The sequence below is a fragment of the Scomber japonicus genome, chromosome 2 (assembly GCF_027409825.1).
Source record: "Scomber japonicus isolate fScoJap1 chromosome 2, fScoJap1.pri, whole genome shotgun sequence".
Lineage (NCBI taxonomy): Eukaryota > Metazoa > Chordata > Actinopteri > Scombriformes > Scombridae > Scomber > Scomber japonicus.
In genome coordinates this window covers 16,034,372-16,057,746 of record NC_070579.1, presented here as the reverse complement: position 1 = coordinate 16,057,746, position 23,375 = coordinate 16,034,372, and the positions used below count along the sequence as shown (strand labels likewise).

The following is a 23,375-nucleotide window of genomic DNA, read 5'->3' as shown; positions in this document are numbered from 1 at the left end:
CCCACAATTCCTTGCCTTTGTCAGACTTGTCCTCAGTTCCTGATCCCGAGTGGCTTCCGGAGCTGGACTGGCTGCCTGCGGAGGAGGGCGGGGCTAGCAGGCTCTTGAGTTCTTCGTTACCGTGGGTGAGGTCTCCGCCCTCGGAGCTGTTGAGTGAATCGCTGAGGGCCGAGAGGGACGAGGAGGTGCTCTTGGTCTCGCTGAGGGGACTCCTTGAGTTCAGACCTAAGTGCAAGAGGAGAGCGGGCAAGAAAGTAAGATTAAGTATCATAAAGACACACATTTCTAGAGAGAAATCAGAGACAAAGACATTAACTAACTGAAAACCTGTAGGAAATGTGGGGTATGCTTGATGCAGAAAAATCACACACACACACACACACACACACACACACACACACACACACAAACACACACACATACACACATATTACAAACAGCTCCCTCTCCTGCATAGTTCTGTGTTCCAACTAAGGCCCTGCTGCCAGTCCAATCAAGATGCAGTGTGCTTTTATTGATCCCCCCTCTCTAAGTCTGCAATTCACTGGGAAGAGAGAGGGAATTAGAAGGGGAGGAGGCGAGAGGGAGGGGTGAGGAGCGCAGGTCATGGCCGAAGGAGCTAAGATGGCGAGAGCATCTCAGGGCACAGCTCAACAAAGGGCATTCACTCAGGAGGGAGTGAAAGGAGAGAGAAAAGGCTGCGCGGATCCTGAAATGGTTGACCTATCTTTTTAATACAGGCGCGCACACACGACTGAGTCTAAAACACACAAGCATGCACACACGCAGTACACACACACACACACACACAAGGATTCATAGAGTATCCGAAGAAGTGATTAAGTGCCTTCAATCAAATCTAAATACACCAGGGTCATTTACAGCAGTCTTAGCCGCATTTTCAATGCAGTATTAAACAAGCTTGAGGACGCTTTTTACGTCCTCTGCTGCAGTATTTAACATCTCCTTGCCTTCTCAATATCCTAAAGGCTAATGCCTAAGAAAGAAGAAGAAAAAGACGTTTCTCTGGGCCAATGGGCCTCGACCTTGAAACACACCTTAACTGAGAAATAATTCATTTTCTCTTTTATGGAATAGTATCGTCTGTGAATGGCCAGCAATATTTGTGATATGGAAACTGAAATAAAGTAGTAGAGTCTGTCTGCCAAAGTATTCCAGGCCAGATATCAAGGAATACTGACAGATAATTCACCACCTTATTGAGAAGGGAACCCAACCAACCCTTTTCCTGCACAGAGTCCAAGCTTCACAGGAGGTCAGCTTGAACTACGACACCTGCTGAGCTCAGCCAACTCTTGCCTGGGTGTGTCCACACAGTTGACCAGATAACTGCCTTTCACAGTCTCTTAGGATTCCCTCTAAGTGGTGCTCTATCTGCCTTAGCCTCTTAAATGCAGACACTTTACCAAACAGGGCAGGACCTCAGCAAATTATTAAAATCTCCACAAATAGAAGACAGGATGGGTAGTTTTTAGGGGTGTGACGATACACTCAGCTCAAGAGACGAGACGAGACACGATATTAGGTTCACGAGATCGAGACGAGACGAGATTTTAACTATATTTTTTTTAAAAACTATATGACTGTTCTTTTATTTGAAATTCACAAAATGGAAATTGAAATGTTTTAACTAATCATCTTGTAATGAATCACTTCAGTTCTACTTTCTAAATATATAATTATCATATGCAGTATGCAGCACTGTAAAAGGTTTCCCCATATAGACATTTTATAGATGGATCATTTTGGTATTAATGGAAATAACAATCATGAACACAAAAGTTAGATACAATCACAAATACCAAAAAGTAAATTTATAAAGAGTAGAAACAATTCTAATATATAAATATAAATTAAATAAAGAATCCAATGATCACAAATTATAACATATTGCTATAAATAAATAAATAAAAGTAAATTGCACAAATCCTATATCACACACATACACAAGTAGAACAACATACATTATAATTGTGTTATAATTTGGTAGTGTGACTAATTTTACTTTTTTCATCATTAGGCTTCCATAGCTGCTCATCCTAGAGTAGAGACCTGAGGTCAACCTGCTCCTCTCCTCATCTCCTACTATTGACTGAGATCTTCTTAGCAGGTAGAAGCTGCAACATGGTTAATGATCCACACGGGACATTATATAAAGAAGACATGATGTGCAAATGAGCAATCGTCTTATTTTTATTTTTTATTAATTATAGCTTCGAGGCACGAGATCTCGTCACACCCTTAGTAGTTTTTGTAAAGCGTGAGGTAACATAAGGCCTTTAAGCCACTCTCCTGTACATTTGTGTGTTTGGTTGTGATGTCCATCTTGTATGAGACTGAGATAAATGCCAAGCCAGGCTGAGAGACTTAAAAGATGGCCACAGTGGCATCGTAAACCCAGCTCGTCTCCAAAGGACCCAAGGCCTATTGATTTTTTCCCCTCAGGCACGATAAGGGCCAACCTTCTCAGATAAACAAGGCCACTGTGGCCTGTGAAAGACCCCTCAGCTGTCTAGGCCGGACAATCCCACCCACCCACACATAGACACACAAAAAGCGCACACACACACGTACTTACAGGAACAGTGGAAGAGTAAAAAAACATCAGTAATAAACTGGACAAAGCTGTTTTCAACAAAAACACTAGTATTTACCACCAGAGGTTCTGACGAGCAGCTTTAAAAGTCCAAAGAAGGTCGACTGGAGGAGGCTGTCCGACTCTTGTTTGTGAAACATAATTCTACTGCTCATCTGTCCCTGTGTCCTCTGAACTGATGGAGAATTGTGCGTGTGTCATGTTTAAATTACTATTTTGTTACAATATATTGTGTTAAAAGAGTCTTTTATCTTTCATTTGAAGGTGCCCGACTACTGATACACTGTTACTGCAGTGGTACCGACCACTACCTGAGCACTTGTAAAAAATTGTGCTGCAGCTACAATATTGAACACTTGTGCAAGAGTACTCCACCGATGTAGCATTACACTCCTACATAAGGCTGCCAACTACCTGCTGAGTATTTTCTCAATTAATCTGCTGGTTGTTCTATAAAATGTCAGAAAATGGTGCAACATTTGAAGCCCAAGATGCAACCCAAAAATGTCTTGTTTTTCCTGACTAACTGTCCACAAGCCAAAGATATTCTGTTTACTATCATAGAGGAATAAAGGAACCAGAAAATACTCATATTTAAAATGTTGTCTTTTTTCTTGAAAAATGTCTCAAATCGATAAAATGGTAAGTCAGTTAATCAATTAATTGTTGCAGCTCTGCCCCTATAAGATGAATAGTTTTTTAAAAATTCTAAATAAATACAGAGGACCAAGAAATATCACCTTTTTAATTCATTGCACTCTTCTTTGTTGTCAAAATTTGGCAAACTGTTCACTACCCACAATGCAACTCAATCGTCGACAGCTCCCCTGAAAATTTGCATGTGTTACGCTAGTAGCGGCTGATTGTCGTCTCCTGTTCTCGACCAGTGTTATCAGATTTTGCACGGTTCCATCTGGAACCACTAAATGATTTATACAAATTTTTCACATATGCAGTAGCACTCCTCAAGACCTGAACACTGACTTTGATGTGTAAAAAAAAAAAAAAGAAAAAAGAAAAGGAAATAGATGGAGTTTCACTTTAAAGCTGTAAGTCATCTTCCTTAACCACAGTTATCTTTAAAATGAAACCCAATGTGCTGGATGGAGCGCAGAGCCAAAACAATAGAAAATGTGTCACTGTCCAAATACTGCATGGATTCCTATTCTGAGCTGTGAACAAGAGCCACAATGTGTAAGCTACCACCCACTCTAACATGTGAGAGTAATTTTGAAAATAACTCCGTAAATCATTTTCCTAGGGTATCAGTCTTGTATTTTGCTACAGTTCAGTAGATGTTTGAAGTGGGCCACAAGAACAGCAAACAAAAGACACAGGGACATTTCACCACAGCTGAAAGGATGATGAAAATGAATCAGTTAGTTCATCTATTCTATTTTTAATCCATCTAAACGGTTTTGATGATCGATTCATTGCAAAAATATTCAACAACAAAAATAAAAAGTTCCATATCAATTGTAAATTTGCCCCTCTTCCTATGTTTTATTTAACTGTATATTAAATATCTTAAGGTTTTGGACTGTTGGGATGCACAAATAAACACCTATTAAACACTATTTCATTAAAAGCCTCTTCTGGGATTTAACTTTATCATCAGAGACTCTGTACCTGCATGTCCAGTACTAATGTGGTTCTTCATGTCGTTCTCCTCCATGCAGACGTAGTCACAGACGTTGCAGCACAGTGAGAACATCCACTGCTCCTTGTCCACATGGAGCGACATGTGGCCGACAAACTGGGCATTCAGCTCCGTCTGGAAACCACACACATGGCAGCTGGACAGAGAACAGAGCGGGAAAAGGAAGGAAGACAGCGGAGAAAAAAAAAAAAGAGGAGACAGTCACATTTAGTGTTATATTATGCCCACATAAATTGGTAAGTGCTGCAGCTTCGCCACACTTCTTGTACTTCAAAGTATTTGCACTCTTTCAGACATAGTGAAAGTCAATCCTGCAAATTATTAACCACATAATAAAAATATTAAAGCATGATTTGACCTTTTGTGAAATATGCTTTTTTTTTTCTAGTTTATGGCTGGAGATAGGTGAGAAAATCGATACCAGTCTTTAATCTGTCCATTAAATATGAAGCTTCAGCCAGTAGCTGCTTAGCTTAATTTAGCTTAATACAAAGACTGAAAAACTAGTAACAAGCTAGTCTGGCTCTGTTCTAATGTAACAAAGTTTGCAAAAGAAGACTAAATAACTAAACTCAACAAAATGATTAAACTAACAAGATAAAATATGTTAAATAGTGAGTGGTGCTAGTAGGTGGATTTTATTTTTAAACTTTTAAACTGAGCCAGAGGGAAGCTGATATCTCCTGGCTGTAGTTTCACATGTAGCAAATCAGGATTTAATTGTGCATCAGGCAGCAGATTAGGATCAATAAAAAAATCAAGTGAAATTACAATTTTCTGTTATTGGCTGGAGGCATGCTGAAGAGAGAAATGAATGTTATGTTGTGGTCTGTTTCTTTCTACCTGTAGTAGTATGGGCAGTTCTTGCGCTCGGCTGAGTCGGCTGTAACAGCGCTGACGATCTGGTCAGTGTCTGTGTTGACCAGCTTGACAGAGTGGATGGTCAGGTGCTGATTGAGGTTAGCCCTGCACTTGGCTGCGTAAGGACACAGGTGACACTTGTACTTCCTCTCTTCTGCAACGAAATACACACAGACACAAGATCTCCGGGTTACAGTAAACATTACATCAGATAATATTTCATTAAGTTGCGCTCAGCCTCTGAGTCTTTAAAGCAAGCTTAAACCTAATTACTTAATGCCCAACCCTGTCTCACCTTCGCCTGACCCCAACTGAAACTCTGATCCTGGGAAGAGGAGGGGGAAAAAAAACAACCTTGTGATGTCTGACAAAAATCAACTTTTCTGGGTAGCAGCCAGACCTGCTTCAAGATATTAATTTGAGAAACATACAAAGATAATTGAACCTTATTTGTAAGTACTATAAAATCTATGCAAATAACACATCCTTCCATTTTATCCCAAAACAAATCAACATAACAACACATCCTCTCCTCTCCAGCTCCCCCTCAAAAAAACACACACACACACACACACACACACACACTCTCTCTCTCTCTCTCTCTCTCTCACACACACTCCATTTGCCCCAAGGACATGAAGCCAGGCAACCTTTATGTCGCCGGGGAAACCAAAAAGACCATCACACTGACATATGCCCCTGCTTCTGCTCTCTGTGGTGTGGCCAAGCTGTTCACAGCCAGCACTCTCAGATGGTGTGTGCGTGTGTGTCGTGTGTGCACGCAAAAAATGTGAGAGCATGTCCAATTGAGTGGGGGCATTTTGTACACGGGTCTCCATTTGTGCGCGCCACGATTTTACTCTGCCATCCCGAGTAGGTTACATTAATTTCTAATCCAGTGTTAATTTGCTTTGAATAAAATTGTATAAGTGGGATATTCTTTTTTTTCCCCTTATAACGAGCAAGGGGGGAAGGGGTGGGGGGGTTGTGGAAGATGGTGATGGAGTAGGATGGATCAATTGGTAGCAAAGTAGGGCCAAGTTTGAAAAAAGAGTGTAATCAGGGCACAGGGGAGTGTATGTCTTCATCCTGAGGAAGTCTCCCGTGTCTGTGAGAGTGTGAGTGTGTGTGTGTGTGTGTGTGTGTGTGTATGTGTGCACCTACGCTGCGAGCCATCCTTCTAGCTGGGTAATTAGACGGGCAGTTTTCCCAGTGAGACTAATCATGGTAGTAATCTCTTTAAAGGAAGGGTAATCTAGTCTAGTCAACCTTATTTACTTACTGGGGGCAGCACAAACACGAACACATGTGCACAAACAGCAGAGAACATCTACAGTGTACGTTAACAAATAGATGCAAATGTACAATCTGCTGCGTGCCAACGATGTCCCTGTGTGAGTGCATCTGTCACGGGTTACTTTCAGGGACAAATTTCAGACAGAAGACCAGTTTATTGGGATGGCTTGTCCAATTTTGAGACTAAAGCCAAGGTTAGTTTTGGGTCAGTGATTAAGGTTAGCATTAGGCAAGTGGTGGTGATGGGGAGGGGAAGTCTCCAGGAAATTAATGTAGGTCTATGTAATGTTTCTAAAAGTGACCATGAGCTGATATATATATATATGTGTGTGTGTGTGTGTGTGTGTGTGTGTGTGTGTGTGTGTGTGTGTGTGTGTGCTTACCTGTGTGTAGAGACAGATGTCTAGAAAGGGTCTGCTGTCTACCAAACACTTTGCCACAGACAGGACAAGGGAAGAGCTGTTCACTTAGTCTCCACTGGGCAATTCCGTTTCCCGGCTCCCCGTCATCTTTTTCTGAGTCTGAAAAACACACAAACACAGAAAAGCGTACCCGTCATTCACTGCTGACACAATCAGCCACAAAAACATCTGCAGGTGAACAAACGGCAGTGAAGTCATGATGCTACAGACCAAACAAAGTAACCTACATTGATGTCATATGTATTAATGTTGAAACCATAACTAGACAAAGATACATATATTTGAAAGTAGATAGTTGAGACAGGGATAACAGTACTGCAATCACTGTGTATGGTGAGCAACCAGGAGGCCACCAGGATGCCCCAAATTTTTCCATCTTTCATCAGACTTCCAAAAACAGCTAGAAAGACGTCGTAAAATCGGGTTTCTTCCACTAATAAAAATTCATATCTAAATAAAAGAAGGGTTATTTCTTAGAGGTTGACAAATGACACAAATGAGAATAAAAGATGACACAAAATATAGATGGATGACTGAGAGGCAAATAGAGAGGAGTATAGTCTTTCTATATATATCAATATTTTGTATAGTTATTCTTTGAAGACTCTGGTGTGTCAGAAGAAAATTGCACAGAGCTGCAACCGTTAGCCAATAAATGAGTCAATCATTACTTGAAACACTAGTCTTTCATTCACACATTTTGCTTTCTAAGTATAACAACGGTAAAACTGAAAACTACAAGCTCAAGCTCCCTGAAGTATGCAATCCAGAAAAGTTACATTCATTTCTGTTTCAGTGCAACAGCTGGACATTTGATACACTGAAGGCCTAATTTGCAAACCCAAAAGAATGAAACCTGTCTGCTACCATTTGACAGATGCTCCTTGTTTAGCCTGAGGGTGGGATGCAGTGCGAATGCATTCTTAATGTCAACAGCGAGCACCAGTCCTTCGCTCTCAAGCCTACAGCAGACAACTGTACTGTAGCTCAACACCCACCCCCTCCCTGTCAACACCCTGCCTTCATCCACCCCTTAATCAAAGAAATAAAAAGAAGTGAGCGAGAGCATTTTCAGAGGCTTTAGTCGAATCTCAAGAATTGAAAGTTGCTGCTTTAAATTTAACTCCCGGCACATGAATAGAGCACAGTGTGATTCAGGAGAGTAAAACATGCGCTGCCTTTCTAATTGTGCTATACAACTTCCTCAGATGAAAAAAGGGATTTTTATCTCTTGTCTATATTGTTCAGAGGACATGCTACACAGACTGACCTTGACTGAAACTTTGGTATTTGCAAGGCGCATAAAAAGGAAAAAAAGATTAAAAGTTACCCTTAGAGCATTTTTTAAAATGTTTATAAAGGGATGGAAAAACTCTGCTGCTCAGTTGCTCCGGCTCCTTCACAATTTTTGATTCTTTGCAAATGGAAATCAGTGCATATAAAACTTGACAGTTCTGCTTAACTTGACAAAAGAGGAAAAATGAACAAAAAAATAATCTGTAAAGCACATGATGTACAAGTTAATGTTCAAATTCTTGAAATCAACGTTTCTTACAACAAGGCATTTATATAGAAGTTGCTCTAAGAAACACTACAGATGATATGTGTGTGTGTGTGTGTCTGTGTGTGTGTGTGTGTGTGTGTTAGAATAGCACAATGACAGAAAGTAAAGACGTTTTTTTGGCATTTGTGGGCAGGTTTTATGTTAACCAAATGTTAAAGAACAGACTGGCTTTAGATGTTAGTGTGAAAGGACATTTTATTGGTGTTGCACTGACTCACAGCATTTTTTCTGTATTTCTCACATATTTAATCCTCTCTTTGCTCTCTACATGCAAACTAGTGACGTCTATGTTGTGTGTGTGTGTGTGTGTGTTTGGGTTTTTTTTTCCATTTACTTGCTTTCTCTCATCACATCAGCTGTCACAGATAATATGGATGGATGGAATGTTTTAAACAAAATACAGCACAATCTGTTTGATCCAAACTCAAACTATTCATCTATTCATTTTCTAATCTTTCAAAAGGAGAGTGGCTTGTTCATACATGCAGACAACTGAAAGGTAAAGAGCGAGACACAATAAAGGCTGCACAGTGGACTACCTATATCTTATTTTGTCATTTAGATAATATTTGTGCCACAGAAAGATGGTTTTTAATCAAATTTCAATGCACTGTGTTTCTTATGTTATCTTATCTCTATCTATATATTTTCATTCATAGAAATACTGAATTTCTTCTGAGTGGGAAAAAATACAGCTCTTATAACTTGGAGTACAAGAATAATATATTTTAATGAGCTCAGCTTCGAGTAAAAACACCTGACTTCTACTCTCAGTAATGATTACACATTATTTTCAATGTTTGATTTCTTTCTAAGAAACGTAGTCTCCCCTGCTGACATAAATAACAAATTGTACAATCTGCTTATTGTTACTTCAGTTGGATGCTTGAGCTTCACTGTGCAGAATGATGTGTGTGCAGAGTTTGACACTTGAAGGCTGTTTTCACATTCATCTGCTGAAAGTGGAAAAGTTTCTCTGTGCTCACCTTACATCTTTTCAATGAAACAGGAGACATCTTTGTGCCTGCCGGTTCATCTTTACAGACAAAAAACATTTGCATAAATTCATAAATTCAGGATTTTTCAATGAGGAAGGAATTTGTAACCCACTAATTGAATTTTTTGGCAAAGACATATCCATCAGGAATGAACATAGCCAGTAGAATATTACTATTATTATTATTTGTCATAAAACATGTCTGGAGGGTGATCTTGAACTACGATGAGCCTGCTGACATGTAGATTCATTTTAACCATTCTGTTGCTATTGAGTCAACCGTCATGTGAGTCTTTTCTGCTGCAGGTCTGTGACTCACCGCTGTAACGAGGGTGAATGAGGGCATGTGTGTGATGATAAATGCATGTAAGTAGACAAGTGGAAAGCTACAATTGCCTGTAAACAAAGTAGGCAATCAGCAAAGGTGGTGCGCATGTTTGTGGCTCCTCACACCGGTGGCGAAGGTGTCACAACACATGCACGACAGACATGTCAAGAAATGTGAATTACTGCAGGTCGTGGACCTCTTGACCGTCTGCATTAGTTGAAATCTGCCCCTCACCATGACTGTGATCCTGAAATCTCACTATGACCAGCTTTTCACACCACTTTTCTCCAAACTCATGGTCTTTATATGGCTTATTCTGAGAATCCTACACCTTCTTATGGGACTTGCAGCTAAGCACATAACAGCATTAACTTGTCCTGACTCACACAAGTGAGAATAGGGGATGGCCTGGTCACACAAGGTGACGAGAAGCCGGCCGGCAGGGGCTTGGGGCCGTGGCCTGGCAAACACACTGATGATTAAGCCAATTAGGGTGTGGTGTGGGCCTTGAAGTGGGTAATGGTTTAATTAGTGCTATTAGAGCTGGAGAGAGAGGGGGACATAAACAAGAAATGAAAGATTGTGCTGAAACCCCCGTCTGAAGGTAGAAGACGGCAAGCTGCTGAGGTCCCGCTCATGTATTCTTTCTCGCTTGTTTAAAGGGAAAAGCTCACACTTTTCAGCTCTATCTCTACATAATTGTTGTTGCACTCACGCTCCATTAGCAGCCATAACAATGAGCAGTTTTCTGTGTCCCAGAAACACTGCTGATGATGTTACAGTACATCTCCAGTTAGGCTGCTGGCAGAGAAACAGCATTATAGAGTCGCTGAGTGAGTGTAAAAAATTGCCGTTCTTACTTCCTGATTTTTGGCAGAGCTCTGAATATTTTTTCTTCTACAAATACAGGTTCCTTGCCATAAATAGCAAGTTTCAAGATATTCATGATACATCAATTACTTACAAATTGTTTAACATCCAGTAGATGTTTTGTATTAATATATGAATTCAAAATAAAAGTAGCTAAAATTATGACTCTTGATGCTGGATCCAAAAAGGATGATAGCTAGTGCAGCAAATGTGTGATGAATTGACAGGAAAGTATCCTACAAGTTCAAGTATCACTTAACAGAAAATCTGTTTGACTGAATGTTTGCCTCCCTTCAGCTGCAGGTAAAAATGTCTACTAATGTTAAGAGTGTGGGGGTGATGGAAAAAAAGGAGAAAAAGAAAACAGAAACAGTTGAGAGAAAAAGAGTAAAACAGAACTACAGTAAAAAAAAAAAAAAAAAAGAGAGCAGCAGAGGCTGGATCTGAAGCTTAAACACACAAGGGAAAAGGGGAGGTGGGCTGGGCGAATTAACTTTCAGGACACTCTTGACACCCAGAAGCCAATCAGATTTTCATTAACTGGCAGAGGGACAGGCAAAGCTGGCACAAGCTAATTAACCTCTGGATCTCTCACTGCCAAAGGAACGTGAAGGGAAGTTCTGGGATGCCGGAGGAGAGGAGAGGAGAGGGAGACGGGGGATGCCCTAGGCAGAGGCCTTCAGGATGGGGTAATGTGAGAGTGCACATAAAGGCCTGTCGGAGCTCTAAGTATGACATGGGGAGGGGGAGAGGGAGGGGTACACCAGAAACGGGGGTCAAGACCATGTAAAGTTGGAGGTGGTTAATTGTGATGTGTCCTCACACGTGGAGGCAGATGTTGAGTAGCTCGCCAGGCTACGCAGCTTCTGTGTGAGAGAGTTTATGTAAATGCATGAAGATGTATGTGCATGCAGTTTATGTGTATTTATTACATATAACCTGCATCATCAATCACCTCAGCCAACGTGAGAATAACAAGACTTTGTGGATCCTGAACTATGAATTTGACTGTTGACATGATTACTTTTCTGCCTTTTCTTTAGAGAACATTTTTGTGTGAAACTTTGCAGAAAATGTGCACAAATTCAAAAATGCAATATGAGCAAAAATACCACCCCCAACTATCTATTACTTGCCTGAAACTACCACTAATATGGCTATGTTCCTCTACTACTCCTCTAGTAATGTTCCTCTACTGTGCATGTGTTATATATGTGTCTCTTACCATGGAATGCTGCCCTGGTAGAGGAGCTGGCCTCTGCGGGGGAAGAGCTCTTGGAGCGCGAGTTAAAGGGTGATTGTCTGAAGCACTCGTCCAGGAACGGACTGAAACACAGAGACATGATGCCTCAAACATTGACTTACACTGGTGCTGAACTATACAAATATCAAATATCTAAGCTATGTTCAAAAAATACACTTTATTACTAAACATGAAGATTAAAAACATTATAATGTGTGAAACTGGGAAGAAAGTATAGACCATTTAGACAATTCATTGCTAAAAAGAAAATAAAGTATATGAAGTATTAGTGACTCACCTGTTTATTCCCACCATGTTACTGTCTTTATGGTTGTTGGCTTTGCTGACTTTTTCTGAAAAAAACAAAAACCCAAAACGTTAACCAAGTCATTACAATTCCTATATTTGTATTTTATCGTCTTTGCTCCATTTTATTTTAACAGTTGTTGGCTGCTGTTTTTTATCGGTTAAGCACTTTGAGCTTGAGTATTATGTGTATGAAAGTTGCTATATAAATAAGTTAAAATGTATTTTTATTCATATATTGCCAAAGTACTGTTTCCGAGTACAGGAATAAACTTTTACACTCAATTTACGTTTATATCATTAAGAATAGACTGGCTGCCACTATGTCAAAAATGTAATGAAACTTCTCTGCACACAAGGTACTGTAGAAAACAGATAAGAGCACTATATGAGCCAGACTGGTGCATTACTTTAAGTTTAGCTTGGCTGGTAAAGCACAGGTTTGCCATGCCAGCAGGGGTGCACTGGCCATCTGGAGTAGTGGGAGTCTCTCTGGTGGGCCTGCTGACCTGTGGGCTGAAAGTTGGCCCAGCAACACAAATATGAGAAGTTTTTAAAGAATAAAAATGGCTAGCCAGATCTGCATTAGACTGTTTGGATGGCATATGTGCCTGTTTGTGTGTACGGTCACACTCTTGTATGCTAATGGAGATTTTCGATATTAATATTAATTGAGTCCCATAAAACACCAACAATAACTACAGCCTCGGAAACAGCCGTGGAGTCGAATCGACACCTTTGACATAATGTCAAGAAAAATATTTCAAGCTTGAAAAGGTCTGGATTCATTGAGAGGCTGATTTAATGATATTTTACATTACATTCTACCAGTTGTGTATTTCTTGATGCCTTTGAGGCAGTCTCAACGTTAGATTTCTAACAATGCTCACACCCGCCTGCCTGGCGCCTAAGATCACACCAGTTATAAAGGGTCAAGATCACACATTACGCTAATTCTCTGTGACCTGTTCAAAAAGCAAGTGTGAAAATGGTGTAGTATGCATCTGTGGTGACACATATGCAAATGTGGAGTGAAGGCCCTGCAGGCCACCTCTGTACATGTCAGAGATCCTGCTTTCTTATCCCAAGTCAATTATTTTAGCTCCAGTGTGGCTGAAGCTCATCAAGAACTGAATAGCCTGGTTTCTCACAGAAAGGTTGAATCTTAAAACACTAATGATTTTAAGAGGTTTCTAAGTGGTAAATAAAATTAGAATTGTAAAAGAAGATAATATCACTACTTGGCTGGCCAGTGTGAGTACAGACGGCGTGTTTTCAGTGTTCAGCAGTAAAGAGCACTATACTGAATGCCTGAGAATGGAGCCATATGTGTGAATTTCGAGGCGATGCACTGAAGTGAATTTCAAAGCTGCAACCATCTCAGTGTTCAGAGCGACCTTGCTACTGATGTGTCTCTGAGGTCTTACTGCTCTGGGTAATTCATATTGATTGCTCATTGTGTGACAGCAGCCCACTCTGTTCCAGTCCCCCTCACATTCAAACCCAGTTTTGAGGGGGCGGTTGTCGCTGTTGCCAGGCTAGTGATGCCCTGGCCTCCCTGGGTGGGCATACTGTGTACCCCCGCTGCCCTCTCTACCCTCCTTATCCTCTGCCCACCCCCCCCCCCCTTTTTCCACTACAACCCAACCACCCCCCCTTCTACCCTAAACACCCCACTCCGTCACACTGCTCGCCAAGGACAGAGGTCTCTTTCCACGTTGCCATGGAGATGCCGCACGGGAGAAATGTAAAGGGAGGAGGGAGGGAGGGAGGGAGGGAAGGAGGGAGGGGAAGTGCAGGGGGAGAGCGTGTGCAGCCAAGTGTGCTTGAGCCGGCATGTCTGAAAACGAGTCAAGGGAGAGAGAGAGAAAGAGAGAATGAGAGAAAGGAGGAGAGGGAGGAGGGAAGAGGGGGGCATTTGTGCAGACACCGCTCCCCATGGGGCCTTGTGTGAGGAGTGTGTAAAGGTGTGCATGGAAGACTGTGTGGGAAAGAAAGACTGTCAATGTGTGAATTTGTGAATATGTGTTTGAGAGCGAGAGAAGAAAAGAGATTTTACACGCGCTCTATATGGCGTTTAAGCGAAGCAATCAGAGGCTGGATAGAACTAGGGTCACAACCCGGGGAAGACGAGCCTGACCACGCACACACATCTGCACCTTTTTTTACTGTGTGTGTGTGCGTGGAAGGCCTCAAAGCACTGTCTTAATCCAGCAATACAAACAACTGTCTGCTACTTCAATGTCACTTTCATGGCCATACAGGTAAAAGGCAGGATGTCATTACATGGCGTATATCCTTGACTTTACTACATAGCCACCAGAGGATGGAAATGGAAACATGTAGGTTTTATAGTCATGTATTACAAACTGCCCAAGGTTTACAGCGGAAAGGAGGGGGGGGGGTGGCTGTCATGTTGTTGTGCACGTCTGTTGTGGGTCCGCTGTTGCTCTCAGACTGACAGTTTCCTGAATGAGCGTACCTGACAGTTTGAACAGAAGTTCGGAAGCCATTTTGACCGATATGTCCTGGGAGAAGAGGTCTTTCTGGGGGCGGGTCAACGTCTCGGGTAGGTTCGTCATAGGCTCACTCTTCTCACTCGCCCCTAAAGTGCTGAAGGCCAGCAGGTGAGAGGCAGGTGGGGTGAGTTCTGCAGGGGGTGGGTCCACTTCCATGGGCTCCACCTTTACTTTCACCTTCTGGTACTGGGCATCTTTGTTGCTCTCTGCGGAAGATGATTGAACCAGAGGATAAATGACAGGTTAGATTCAGCCATTATACAGTATCATAGACTAACACTCATTGACTAACAAGGAAAACCGAAGCCTGCAAAATTGAACACAATGCAGCAGCCCTGCAAAAAAGTACTTAAAAAATGATTAGTTATTTTTGACTTCTGATACAGGTCATCTCTGAGTTCCACATAACCTTAACAGCAACATTTTATTATAACAAGAAACTGATTGATTTTCTTATTAATGTCTTGTACTTGTCAGATTTGTTAACCCTGTAAAAATTTTATTTATTACTGTAGCTCAAATTCACAAATCACATATTTGTCTCAACGGGTTCTGCAATCTGTAAAATATATCACCCTCTAAACTTAGATTCTGGATTTGGATGAGGAAAAAAACCCACCAAAAATGTATTAATTTTTTTTTTCAAATGGGGGAGAAAACCAAAAATGAACCTCAGGAACACGAGAGAGGAGGAGTTTTTCTTCCAGAATGACCAAACATGCAATAGACATAATTAATATTAAGTTAATATTGAAGACAAACAATTTGAGTCTTAACAGAGTCTGTACAGTTGAGAAAAAACAATTTCTGCTGTTTTCCTCAGATGATTCATTTACTCTATTGGTCTGAATTATCAAAGCAAAAACACTCAAACATAAATGAAGTGTTGAGCATACATGTTTGAAGAAGTTGTATGAATGGAATCAAAGAGAAAATATGGAAATCCAAACAACTCCCAAAACATGAGTGTTGCCTCTAAAGCTGAGCTGAGCCGGTTAGCATCTAGCTGTGCGATTATTAGGGCAAGAGGGCACGGCGAGGTCACACAGTCACTTGGGGAGGGCTCCAGCAGCTCCATGCAAGTTCACTGAAGCAAACAGAAGAGACACTCAGACATTTGAAATGTTAACTAAGCAGCCGTGAATCTTTGTGTAAGATAACCAGATGTGCTGGGTTGTAAGAGTCACAGATTGAAAGTTTTTTTTTTTTTTTTTCCTAAATCTCCTAGCATCAAAAATGCTCCAACGGGTGAAACCGCCACTGACTCACTTCTCATACAAGTTCAAAAGGTGAGACGACGAGAGTGGGCTAAAAATAGTCGAGGGGGAGATGGCATCTGTTAGGAATGTCCCGAGCTGAGCTGCAGAATCAAACGCAGTCCCTCCTCTCTCAAGGGATTTTCTACAAAAGACTAAAGGCCATTAAACCATTAAAAAGAAACTGTGATGCAGGTGATACTTTCTTAATGCAGAACCATTCCGCTGTCAGAAATTGGCTCTCTAATAGCTATATTTACTGAGTTAAATGTGAGCCTACTTCAGGCTACAGTAACTGTGCAGCTGCATTATGTTGGGGGGAAAAAAATAAATTGGATTGACTGGGACATCCCTTAGAGTCTGCATTTCCAAGGTAGCTGATCTTTGACTGGAGTGATGGCAGGAGGCTGTGTCTCAGTGTGGTGACAAGCAGGAGCAAGACAAAGCAGTGGGGGTGATACAGTGCTGCTGACATGGCGACTCAGCACGATTATGGGATATATGAATTTGGCAGGGCATCGGGAGCAGTGGGAGGGGCAGAGGGAGGTTAGAGGAGTTGGAGAAAGAGGGAGGGAAAGAGGGAGATACAAGACAGTAACCCTGCGCTAACCCTGCCACCCCTCCTCCCCTCAAATTCTCCACTTTTAGGCTGAACGAGGCCAGTGTTAGACACCAAGACTGGACCTACAGTGCACTGTGTATATGTGTGAACGTCTACTATGAGCTCAACCAGCGTGTGTGTGTGTGTGTGTGTGTGTACTATACTGTTTATGTGGTAGAATTAAAGTGTAAGGTCCCCCCGGCCTCCTCCCCTAGGTCCAGGTGTCTGGATTATTGGTAGAAGCCAGCATGAGGGGGACACTGACAACCATCAGCCCCACTAATCCCTTAATCAGGTGGCCAGAGTTGGCCAAGAGTAACCTAGGAGAGGCTGATGGAGGGGCAGAGCAGAGGAGGAGAGCGGGGAGGGCGGAGGGGGTAGGGGGGCACTGCGTTGTAAGGGTCAACCAAGGGACACGCAGGCTTCCATCACTGGATCACCACCCTTAACGACAGGGGCTGAGTGGACTGCTGTGCCACAGAAACGCATTCACACGCACTAAATGTTACTATACTGTAAGTGCTTGAGCTCCCAGTTCTGACACAAACATGCTTATAAGCCAAAAAGAGACCCTGCAGAGAGATCACATGACACAGAGAGAGAAAACGGTTCATTGTAAACACACGAGAGGCATCACATCACAGCAGGCCAGATCAAAAGTCTACCTGTCACAAAATTTAAAAAAAATGAAAATATGGCTTCACTCCCACACTGATAATAGCTGTGGCTTATTGGTCTGGGTCATGACCTAATGTTCTGCAGCCATAAAAAGCAGCCCTCAGTCCATCTGAATCAAGCATGTGTGTTTGTGTGTGTGTGTGTGTTCTCTGTGATACACCAGCTGCCTTAAGGCCACAAAATCAGGTCTGAGAGAATGTATGATGTGTTTGTGTGCCCAAAAAAGAGCTTTTAATAAACATCCTAGCTTTGTTGTGTCTAGGAAACGTACTTCTAAAGTTTGATTTCACTACAAAATGCACGTTTTTTCATTTCATTCATTATGTCTTTCTCATTTTGTCTTGCATTAATGCACAAAGTCCTCAGCAGGAGTTTAGGTCGGTCTGCAAGTAGCATTCATTTGATTAAATTTAACAACAACAACACCAACAACATCTAGAGAGGAGAGCACACGTACGCAGACATACCTTCAGATTAATTTGTCATATTTTGTTTTTGTTTTTGTTTTTTTTAAATTCACTTTTGCACAACTTTAACAACAATATCCCTGCAGGCAGTCTTGCTTTAATCCAAAGGTTTATACTGAGAGATATTTCAACTTTTTTTACACCAAATTTGAAAACAGGTTTGGCAATGAAATATAATGTATTTTCATTTTACACTTTTAATTAAAACTGAACCAATTTGCATCTTTATTATATTGGTTGTTGCTTTTGGTTACTAAGAGGCTGGATTTAGTTTCAGTGCTAAAATTTCATATATTTGTTTAGATAGGTGAATACATAAATCCAGTTTGTGAAACACTGCAGGGCTTCAACAATAATGACAGACTCTTACATGGTAAGTCTGTGTGGATTATCAAAATGTCACCCTTAACCAAATAAATGGTTGCAAATGAAAGCTCATATTAGCTCTGTTAGGTATGTAATGCAACAACAGCTCTTCATCATGTGTGTGAATGTGAGCTGTATGCCAAGTTACTATAAATGCACTATACATACCTTGTTCCCTCTGACACAGCACTACTCAGGTTTTGAGTCAGAACGAAAGTGACTGGGGTTTGTGCGATGTTCTGTTTTTAGTGATCAACTCTGACCTCAAGTGTCTACTTGAATCTATGTGGACGTGACAACCTAAACAAATTCACTTAGAGTATACTGTACAGTAAGCACAGGCCCAGGACAGATTTGTAACTGCACTTAGAAAAAAACTGTCACATACCATTAATGATTTAATGCATGCAAAGTCAATTTATTGCAGTGCTTTGATGCGTCAACAGTATCGGAACAAAAACCTGGACGGACGGGCAAGGGTGGGAGACAGACAGAAGGAAGGGTAAAGAGAGGGAAAACATTGTCAAACAGTGCCAGAAAAAGAACACCTGAGGGTAAAGAGAGGAAAGAAGAAAGTGGAATGAGAGAGAAGAGCTGGGGGAGGACAGAAAGATGAGGAATGGCTCGAGCATAAATGACAACCTCTCCACCTCTCCCCCTCCCGTTATCCTAGTCTACCCTTCTCCCCTGCTCTGTTATTCCACATCTCACCATCCCTGCCCCCATCCCTCTCTCTCTCTCAATCTCTCTATTCTCCTGCTCTCTTGCTGACCTGCTCAGACAGGGGTGAAGAGTTCAGGCGCTTCAAAGGCTGCAGTGTGGAGACTGCATGTCATGTGGGAGCCACAGCAGCCTTGCCTGCAGCCTTCACAGACAGCTGCTGCTACAATTGATCCTCGACCAGCTAGTTCTCAGTAGTTCAGCCTCCCAACGATCGCAAACTGCAGCAATATCTGACTCTAGAACAGCATGCTTGATAAACTGCCCATAAAGAGCCAGATATAGACCTTATAAAGTGGTCCTACACAAAAACATTTGGCTCAAATGGCAGCTCATACAAGGCTAGTAAGGCTTTATCAAATAAGGTCAAGACAAAAGAAGACAGTTGGTTGCCTCAGTGATTCTGTCAATCTCTTAAATATATATATAACTAGCTATCCAGGAGACAAGCACAGACACTACACATCAAGGGGCAAAAGGATGCATTTCTTTGAATAGAACTATAGGCAGTGATGAGGAGCGAGTAAGACAGACAGACAAATATGTAGGTGGGGGGGTGAGAGTGGGAGAGGTCAGCGAGCGGCCACACTGAGGGAGCATGGTGAGGACACCAAGAGCAGATTACAGAAAGTAATACTGTACAGTAATGCCTGTGTTGCACATTAAAACGGTCAGTTGCTTATACAGTATGCTGTGATAAGCTTTATTGCATATATGGTGAGTCCTTTCATGTGAGAGTGAAGATAAATAAAGAGCATTACACGGTTTCCCTAACTTACAGGGGACTCAAAGCTTCCTATATTATTCAAACCATTATTAATTCATTTTTCTTTGTCACAAAACTGGTTGCTGACTACTAGTGCTACCGATACAAAGACAAGTTGGTGTTTTCTTCACCTTCACCTGTGTTTTTCTGTCCATCATGCAAAGGCTGGAGTAGTAGTAGGAGCTCGTGTAAGCTCAACAGAAGCTCGTATAATGAAGCAGTGTGAGGGGAAGGTGATGGCAGGTTTAGTGAAAATTGGCTCTTTAAAAATTACACTGAGAATCGGTGTCAGAGGACCAGTTCTGTTAGTGATGGTGATTCAATCATCAAGTGCAATGCAAGTGTGTGGAAATGTGCAGCAATTACATAATAATGCTGAATAATGTAAATAAAAACATTCTACACCCGGCGGACTCACGCTGTGGATGAAACACACATTTAATGTCAATGAGCCGATCCAGCAGTGAGCTATGAATTAACAACAGGTGAGGTGATACTGACTAGTACATCATCCACACCTGCCTTCATCTTCAGTTGACTAATTTCTTACAAATACCTAAAGGCAGCAGGACAGATACAGTGTGTGCTCTGCAACTTTATCCGTTGCATTTTAATGAATCTATTTTATTAGCAACGTGGAGTAGTGCAGCAGAATTACAACAGTAACAGTCTCAAATACATTTTAAAGTGGAAAGTCAGGAGTTGAAGGAGTCTTTGTTGGAGAAAGAAAAGAAAAAAACTCTCTTCCTCTCTGAATCACAAACAGTGAGCTGTCAGTTTATCCGGTCGGCAGTGACAGTATTCAATATCCACTCTGCAGGCCAAGAACACGTGGTAGGTCAGTCAGTTTGGCTCCAACAGGTGATGCAATTGTGTCAGGTTTATTTAAGAGAAAACAGACGATGTTGGCATCCTTTGATTAATAAAAAAAAAGGAGATTTCAGATTTGTCCATTGCTGCTCACGCTTCTGGTAATAAAACACTCATTTTCCAGCTAATTGCTTCGCCACAGTGACAATAACCAATTTTAAAACAAAAGGCATCCACCCTTCACTAGTGTCGTTCAACCAAATCAGACATAACCATCAGTGAACACTGAGCCTACATTTGAATGGTAACCAGAAAAACACTCCACTGGGACGCCTGTGTTTCTCTTTTTTTTTTTAGTTTTTCAGTTTTCTGCCCCTTAATGGTCAAAATATCTTAATACAACTTTTATTAGCGAGGTAACGAGCACTGCAGAGGGGAGAGGGCCTGTAAAATGTTCTCTGAGATGGAGGGCCTGTTCCTAAGGAATGAGTTAAGCGAGTACAAAGTGTGATTTCACACCTATAGCGCTGGTGGCTGCATGGTGAGTGGGTGGCACGGCTGTTACCCACACGATGCCAGTCTGCCAGGGCACCACCTAGGGCCCTGTACCCCTCCTTCCCCCTCCTTTCCTGTGACGCCATGTTCCCCTTGCCCTGCAACACCAGTGCCCATCTGCTGGTACACGTTAGCCGCTGGCGCCAGGGACTATTTAGCCCGGCGTAATTAGCCCCCAGACACCAGCAGCCTGGTTTTAAACAGATGTGGGGGAGGTAGCGCTAGCAAGGCGACTCAACGCGACCAACCAATGTTTGATAAGAAAGAGAGGAGGGGGGGAGGAGGAGGGGGTGTGTGTGGGGGTTGGGGGGGGGGGGGGGGGTGAAGGAGTGACCTAGTTAAAAGGATGATGCAACTCATGTTACAGCACAATGGACAGTAATGATGACAACCCCACTTGCTCCGACTGTCCAATGCCATGGTCGAGGAAGGATGAGTACAAGAAATTTAATTAGGCTGTGTCCATTTGCTGCAGCGACACTACAGTAAGAATGAGGAAATAAGCATGCAATAACAGAAAGATATGGATGTGAACAAAGAATGCCTAGCCCAAACTCCCTAATGTGATTTCCCCATTTGAGTACCCATACTGAGTTATTGTGTTCTGGGGCCGACCTTTATCAGGGGACAGAGAAAGGTTACAGTGTAGATGCCCTTGAACCTCATGACTGTAATCACACGTGACTGTAACGGCAATGACCTTTCCCCAGCTCTCTCCTTTCCTCCTCGCCATCTTTTCTCCTTCCCTCCCCCCCAACGGGTCATTTGAGGGTCCAGACTCTTGTCAAGGCTGTCACTCTAGACAGCCCTCTCCATCTACCGCCCCCGCTGTTGCCATGGCAATGGACGGCACTGCGCTCTGAGGACTGTGTGAGGGGGCAGAGGGAGCCAGTGGACGGATGAACGCTGCAGCATCTTTCCCTAACCTAGGTCAACCTTGCAGAGCTAGTGTAAGTGATGGGAGGGGATAAACGCTGGCCGTGCTGCTTGTGGTCCAAATAAACTGGCAGGATAACGTCAGTGCAGGGATTGGAAGACGGCAGAAATGACAGGAGAGAAAAGATAAACAGTGATAAAATATAGTGGAGGCAGTACAGTAGAGGAATTACATACTGCCCACATCATTCTCTGTTTCTCCCTCTCTGATTTACACACAAAAGGCCAATTATCTAATTTTTTTTTTCCATTCTGTTGTATTTAGAGTTGTAATCATGTCATTTTTGTCTTCCTCAAACCTGCACACAAAAGCACATGCACACACACAGGGAAACGTGACCTGGGGGCAGGCAGCGGAGCAGCACACGTGTAGTACCACCGAGCTCCCAGCCAGCATGAGTCACTCTGAACACCAGTCGACCCAGAGAGAACAATGGCAACCGGTGTGTGAGGTGTCTGTCAAGCACGCACACACTGGCACAGGATGAAGAGCTGTGGATGGAGCAACGCCCCACTGCGCCACCATCAGACTGCCATTTGCTTTGTGGTTTTTTTTTTTCTTACAGTATGTGTCACATTTGTAAATTTTGTGGCTGATCAATTCCAACATACCAACCATGCCAAGGTTGTTCTTAAAAAGAGTCATTCTGGTGTTATGCAAAATATCTACTATAACAATTATTAATACATAATAATTTGTGTATTTGCATTTAGTTGTTTAATCAGAAAAAAGAAAAACAGTTTTTCTAAATATTGAGTAACTGTGGAAACTAGCTCTGTCGATACATAGCGATACATACTCCAGCAAATTTCATTCTTGATAGCCTGTGAGACGCTCTTCAGCAGCCCACAGTGGACAAACAACTGTCCAAAACACACTTGAACTAGACCTGACATCCAATAGTCATTTTGGATGGAGACTAAAATAAGCAGCAGCTTGAAACTTGATTTAGCAGCGACACAAAGTGTATAATAATTGGAAAAAATTAACATTTACATAATGCTGAGTACAGTGGCACACGCAGAGTGTGGCAAAACAATGAACAAAGCTGGAGTCCCTGCCTGACTTCTTGTTACCAATTTATTTTGAGTGCTCAAACTAAAAATGTACAGTAAGAGCTAAATCATCACTGCAACTGTGCACTGACTTATTCCAGAGTTGTATACACATATTGAGATGGGGTGCATGTCAAAAATCTGACTGTTTTACTGTCTATCGCAGAACAAGGAGAAAGTCGTAGTAAAGTTTTAAGTTCAATAAAGCAAACAGATCCAGCACATCATCTCCTAATTGTCTGGCAGGGAGAGCAACTTCAGAAGTGAAAACAATCAACTGCACAAAATAAAACTTCTTCACCAAAAGTTGGAATAACCCGATGCAGACAAGAGTAGAAAGAAAATAAAGGATCAAGACAAGTGACCTGAATATCATCTCGGCGGATACAAAGGCTTTGCAACCACAATCCAGAGCAGAGGCCACAGAGACACAGAGACCATTTCAGCACATATGCTTCTCCCCCACCTTTCAGAAGCCCCC

The 23,375-nt window shown here is 42.0% G+C and overlaps 1 protein-coding gene across 3 annotated transcripts in view; it reads right to left on the bottom strand.

Annotated features, from left to right (window-relative positions):
* znf827 (zinc finger protein 827) overlaps positions 1–23,375 on the bottom strand; it is a 63,832-nt gene that overhangs the window by 7,008 nt on the left and 33,449 nt on the right. For 2 of the 3 annotated variants that reach the window (XM_053332436.1, XM_053332439.1), the window contains exons 6-12: positions 14,647–14,889; positions 12,157–12,211; positions 11,841–11,941; positions 6,818–6,955; positions 5,121–5,292; positions 4,247–4,413; positions 16–225 (exon numbers count right to left, since the gene is read on the bottom strand). In XM_053332436.1, the coding sequence (XP_053188411.1) occupies positions 16–225; positions 4,247–4,413; positions 5,121–5,292; positions 6,818–6,955; positions 11,841–11,941; positions 12,157–12,211; positions 14,647–14,889 (1,086 nt within the window). Of the gene's footprint in view, positions 1–15; positions 226–4,246; positions 4,414–5,120; positions 5,293–5,433; positions 5,464–6,817; positions 6,956–11,840; positions 11,942–12,156; positions 12,212–14,646; positions 14,890–23,375 lie in introns of all 3 variants that reach the window. The other variant, XM_053332435.1, reaches the window with a different exon arrangement.